Genomic DNA, 5,502 nt, shown 5'->3' with positions numbered 1-5,502 from the left:
ATCCCTTTTCGAAGGTGCTGCTGGGTACCTGGAACATCCTCATTGTTTTTTTAATCTGACGGAATATTGTTGAGAAAAAAAATGTTGGTTAAAGATCAGTAATCTGTTTGTGAACCAAATTCGATTTAGGCCCATCCGCTCGGTCCAACAATCCACACGCGAGCGTGCGAGCGAGTCTGACTTTGAAGAATCTCCCGCAGCATCTCGGTCCTCTTCTTCTTCCCCTCGACGAAGAAAGAAAAAATAATTAAAAAAAGGGCGGCCGCGGGCGGAGTGGAGCATCCCAACCCAACCCTAGCTAATAATCCGCCGCCGTGGCCAGCCTCGCCGCCAGCCAGCCGGCCGGCGACCCCGTCCCCCCGCCACCATGGTGCTCGGCAAGATCGCCATCGTCATCGGCTCAGGTTTCTACCCTCCCCACCCCCTCTCGCTCCCGATTCCTCCCGAGCTGCCCTCGATTCAGCTTCCCGAATCCCCACCTCCAGCAGCATCCCGCGAGCTGGCCGCGGCTGATTCAGCTCGCTCCCCCGCCTTCCTTGTAGCTAAGTTTTTTGCTTCTTGCTCGCGCGCAGGGATCGTCGGAACCCTAGTCACCGGCGGCGACGCCGGCAAGCTGCCGGACCTCAGGGACGTGCTCTCCGTCTCCTTCAAGGTACGCACAACACCCACCCCCTCCCTGTGTTCCCTGTTCTACCCACTCACCATCTGACTAATCCCCTCCCCTTCCTTCCCCAGTTCATGACCAAGCAGGACAAGAAGGAAGGCTCCTCCGCCGCCTCCTCCCCGCACACTGACCAGCTCCTATCCCAGGTACTACCGACCATCCTCTTTTGTTCCACCGGCCTCTTATGCCTGCAACAAGCGCGCATGCTTACCATCGATCGACCCTGTTTACTTTCAGGTCAACTATCTCAGGGAGCAGCTCCGCGTGCTAAGCGATCAGAAGGAGATGCCGCACATCATCATCAACGGCAGGCCAGGTTAGTTGCCCCGCTTCCACAGATCATAGTATCCGTAACCAGACGCCTAAGCACCAGCCATGCACCATCTCCGCCGTGTGGGTGGCCTGTGCTCTTTTGCCTCTGCCCTTGTACTGTGAACCCAAACATCGAAGAAAACGAATATACTTTGTTTCTGCTATTAGTCGGTTTAACTTGCTAGGGATTGAGTTGGTTGTTACCAGAACAAGCCTGGGCTTGCTAAATTCCTGTTGGTTCCTTTTTGCGTGCCGGCTGAAGCAGAGTCTTCTCGTGCAGGCGCTGGTGCTTACGGTTTGACTGCTATCGCTCTGGGAGCCCTCGGCTATTTATACATAAGATGGAAGGTAAACATTTACTCCCCTGTTAACTCGGTAAATCGGTGTAAGGTCGATAAAATGAGCTATCTTACACTACCCTACGAGCTGCTAGTTCTATTTCCTCGTCATTTTAGGTTGTTAGTGCAGGTGGGTCCTAGGCTGCAAGCCGGTGATCCTGTTCCTGTTCTGAAGTTCACAATTGGCGCTTGTGTTGAAGCTAACTTGATGATTCGCAGGGATGGAAGATTGCTGATTTAATGTTCGTCACCAAGCGCGGGTTAGCTGATGCCTGCAACGTGGTTGGCAAGCAGCTGGACCAGGTTTCAGAAAGTGTCCATGTAAGTTTCTTCGTCGTATATTCACTGGAATATTGCAGTCACGTTTTCAGATGCAGGTTGCAAAGATGCCATATTGCTATCTGATGCGCATTGCATGCTGTATTGTAGTAAAATTGCATCATCGAAGTAATCGGTCATCCCAGCCTGTGACATCTTGATCAAGTTTCGGACTTACACTATATCAATCTGTATCAGAACTGTGACATCTAAAGCTGGGAATACACCCCGTCTCAGTTAAAAATGGCTAAACATTTTCCTTACAATGTTTATGGTCCATTTTTCTTGCTTCACAGCATCTAGTAGTTCATTTCCGCGTGTTCTGTACATAGTAATTCGTATAAATCTACTTAGTACATGTATGTAATCAGAAGATGAAAATGCACACATACAGAAGCCAAGGACTAGATAGGTCTCCATGTATTTAGAATATTTGTGTTGCACGCTAGCTGCTTTGCTATTTGATGTGTATTACACATTGTATTATAGTAAAATTTGCATTATAAGATTCACCTATATAATCAATCATCCTTGTCATTGACATCTTGATGAATTACGACTTACACTATGCCAATCTGTATTAGTACTGGGTCATTAAAGTTGGGAATACAACACTTTAGAGGTTGTTAAGCTGAAAATTGCTAAAGGTCTTCAGTTTGCACATAGTTTTTTATATATTAAATGGCTAAACATTTCTCTTACAATGTTGATGGTCCATTTATGTTGATGATCATAAGCATTATGTGTTTTGTGCATAGAAAGATTGTATAATTCTACCTAGTGTCTGTATGCAATCAGAAGAGGAAAAATGCACACAAATAGAAGACCTGCCATAGATAGGTCTCCATATATTTAGAGCATTTGTGTTATATATGCTAGCTTCATCGTTTGCTGACTCTTATTTGTTTGAACAATAACCATATTTTTCTTCATTCGTCTGATATCAGGCTTCAAAGAAACATTTGTCTGGAAGGATCGACAGAGTCGATTGTAATTTAGATGAGTGCCATGAGATTATTGAAGCCACAGGAAAAGAGGTTTGCGACTTGGTCATGCAGTTCTTGTTTCCAGGATTTAGTTTAAGGGAGACTGATAAAAAAATTGATTTCTATTTCATAGGTGACTGTCATCCATGGAGATCTGAGCGCCTTTCAGGAGGAAATACAATCAGTTCATCTTGTAGTTCGCACTCTGGTAGGTACCTTGCAGGCCTGCACAGTACATATATATGTCTTTGTGTTCAGAATAGTCTCTTTCCCTTTGAGCAGGGATTAGGACTTGTAGTACTAGGGTACAATCTGAATCGCTTCCTTTTTTTCTTGCAGGAGACAAAGCTTGGACGCCTTGCATATACTCAAGTAAGTCGAAATTTCTAGCTCGACAGTTTGTTTTGCTACAGAAAGTTTTGTGTTGCTAATCCCTTCGGCTTTGATTGAAATGTCTTAGGATCACACGACGCGAGGAATACATGAGCTATGTGAGTTCACTAAAAGATTAGATCGGAGTCCGAAAGCAGATACTCTTAAGGCAAGTCCACACAATATATCTCATATCTTATTCCCTTCTATGTCCTCTTTTTAATCTCAGCACTGTCATGATTTGTCTATGGCATGTGGCATGTTAGTGAAAGTTGTATTCTCTCCTAATCCTGATCACGTATTTTCCAGATCGCAGCATCAACTCCTCGCCCTGCTATCGAATCTTCAGAAGGACTTAGTAGGGTAACATCATCCACCTTCTTCCAGTATTAATATAGTTTGAATCCTCGCTGTCTGACCTTTTTGTGTTTCTACAGACTGTTTCCTTGCCATCAGGTTCGGAACCGGAATCTCCTGTAGCTCAATCACCTAGAGTAGATACTGCTAAGGTCAGTTTTAGCTCAAATGTTTTCTGCAACACGTTTGACCTGGCATATCCCATCTAATACATGTCTCTGTAGGTTGTGCGTCCATCTACGGCCATGTCAGCATCAGGGTTGAGCATGCTAGCTGGAACTACATCGATACCTAAAAGGGTAAGACATGAGTACCTCTTTGCGTTTTGTTTGGTTGGGTCTTGTCATGGTCTGTTTGTTAGTACTTTTCCACTTGAGGAAGAGGGTGCGATCTTCCTAATGATGATTATACACAATGAAAATAAATAATAGTCGTCTTTATTTAGATCTACTTTCCGCTTCCCTATATATTGTAATCTGTAGCGTTAAATGTTGAACCTAATTTTGGTGTGCCATCTATCAGTTTGATTCTCCATGCTAAACACAATATGGTAAATTCTGTAACCAAAAGCATGCCACCACCATAATACAGGTTTTATGCCTTTATGGGCTGTATCTTGAAGAAACACGAACTTTGTAGCTGTGTTAGTTTGTTGTGAAAACTTTGCTCCTTTCCATTTTTTGCCTAGCTGATCATGTATTTTTTTTACTACAAGTATCTATTACAATATTGTAGATTACACTATTCACAGTATAGAGCATGGTTGGTTAAATCCAAAAACAGCGTTTCCAAAACTGATCAACTGAAGCTATGTTTTCCTGTCTACTATGCAGGCTCCTGTGATCAACCGAGCGACTTCTATGAAGGAAGGATCGTCGTCCTCATCGGGGGTGGTGCGGAATGACGTTCCTCGTCCTCCAAGTCCAGCGGCCCTCACGAAACCTGTTTCGAGCTCAAGCCGGTTTGGCTTCCTGAGGGGTTTCACGGGTTGAGTTGAGGATAGGCGTCGAACAGTGATATATATACATATGTGGCACTGCCTTGCCATGGTTTGTGTCGGGAGACAGGAAGATTAACCTTTCCCTTTTATTACATGTACCATCTATCTATCCGTCCATTTTCTATCTAGCTAGATATATTAAGTTAAGGTAGTGGAACAACATGGCGGTTATGGCGAAGGAAGGGATTTTGCCAGATTTTTGTAGAAAGCGGGAAAGAGAATATGGTTGGTGTCGGTGGAGGAATGGCAAGAGAGTAGTTACGCTGTCATTTACTTGCTTGGATGACATTGTTAATTTTGGGGAAGGTTGCATGATGGTATGTTAAATGGATAGTACACTATTGTATATGTGGCTGCGGCAGCTACAATATTTCGAGGTGTGGTACCAATGGTATGTTGTGTGGTGTCACCTGATAGCTAATATCCACCAAATAACATCGACCTTAGCCGGAAAGCTCACACTAAGAACCCAAAGTTCAGTTACATGGACTATACAAGATATGCTCCCATAGCTCCCGTTGTTCAGTTACAAGAACTACACAAGATACGCTTGGTGCTGGGGCGAGATGGTTGAAGCGCTGGGCCTCCTGCTGCTCCTTGTAGCTCTTCTCAAGGGCAACAGATGTAGGGTCGTGGTGCATGGATGTATGGTCGATGGTTGTGGTGGAAGAACCGCTGCGGTCATCGGCAGATGCTCATCTAGCGCTATGGCGCGCGACCTGCCTTCAGAGGAGGACAGACCAGTTCACTCCTCCATTGGCACCGCGAGCGCCGAAGCTAGGGGCGGCCTTGGAGTGGGAAGAGGAAGCGGAGCCCATGGATGTATGTCATGAAAGTCAATGCACACGATGTTCTAATTACGGCTTTTATTGCTTATAAAAGTTGTAAGGGGAGTGATGTTTTGGGACATGGGTCCTTTAGCAAACCTGTTAAGCTCATGTCTGTTCTATTTATTACAGATACTGCACTTTCTTTTACAGCATATGTCCATTCTACGCTCCCTTAGGAATTAGGCCTTCCTACCATCTTGAGTTATGTGAAGATGTCAAACTTATGTGAATGTCGTTTTTGACACTCCCTTGTGCTCAGTTGTTTCTATGATTCTTTTTTAAAACCACAAAGGCCTCGTAATAAATTTCATGCATGGTTACCAAA

General features: G+C 44.7%; 1 protein-coding gene across 1 annotated transcript; it reads left to right on the top strand.

Moving 5' to 3' along the window:
- Positions 1 to 340: 340 nt before the first annotated feature.
- Positions 341 to 4,616, top strand: LOC124673232. The gene is made up of 14 exons (XM_047209354.1): positions 341 to 404; positions 573 to 652; positions 736 to 810; positions 902 to 980; positions 1,257 to 1,324; positions 1,534 to 1,635; positions 2,580 to 2,669; positions 2,752 to 2,826; positions 2,958 to 2,990; positions 3,079 to 3,159; positions 3,300 to 3,353; positions 3,428 to 3,499; positions 3,572 to 3,646; positions 4,181 to 4,616. The coding sequence occupies exons 1-14, from the start codon at positions 368 to 370 to the stop codon at positions 4,337 to 4,339; spliced, it is 1,080 nt and encodes a 359-aa protein (XP_047065310.1). The 5' UTR covers positions 341 to 367; the 3' UTR covers positions 4,340 to 4,616.
- Positions 4,617 to 5,502: the final 886 nt, after the last annotated feature.

The sequence above is a fragment of the Lolium rigidum genome, chromosome 1 (genome assembly GCF_022539505.1).
Source record: "Lolium rigidum isolate FL_2022 chromosome 1, APGP_CSIRO_Lrig_0.1, whole genome shotgun sequence".
In the NCBI taxonomy this organism is placed as follows: domain Eukaryota; kingdom Viridiplantae; phylum Streptophyta; class Magnoliopsida; order Poales; family Poaceae; genus Lolium; species Lolium rigidum.
The sequence above is the reverse complement of the archived record's forward strand: the minus strand, read 5'-3'. Positions and strand labels throughout refer to the sequence as shown.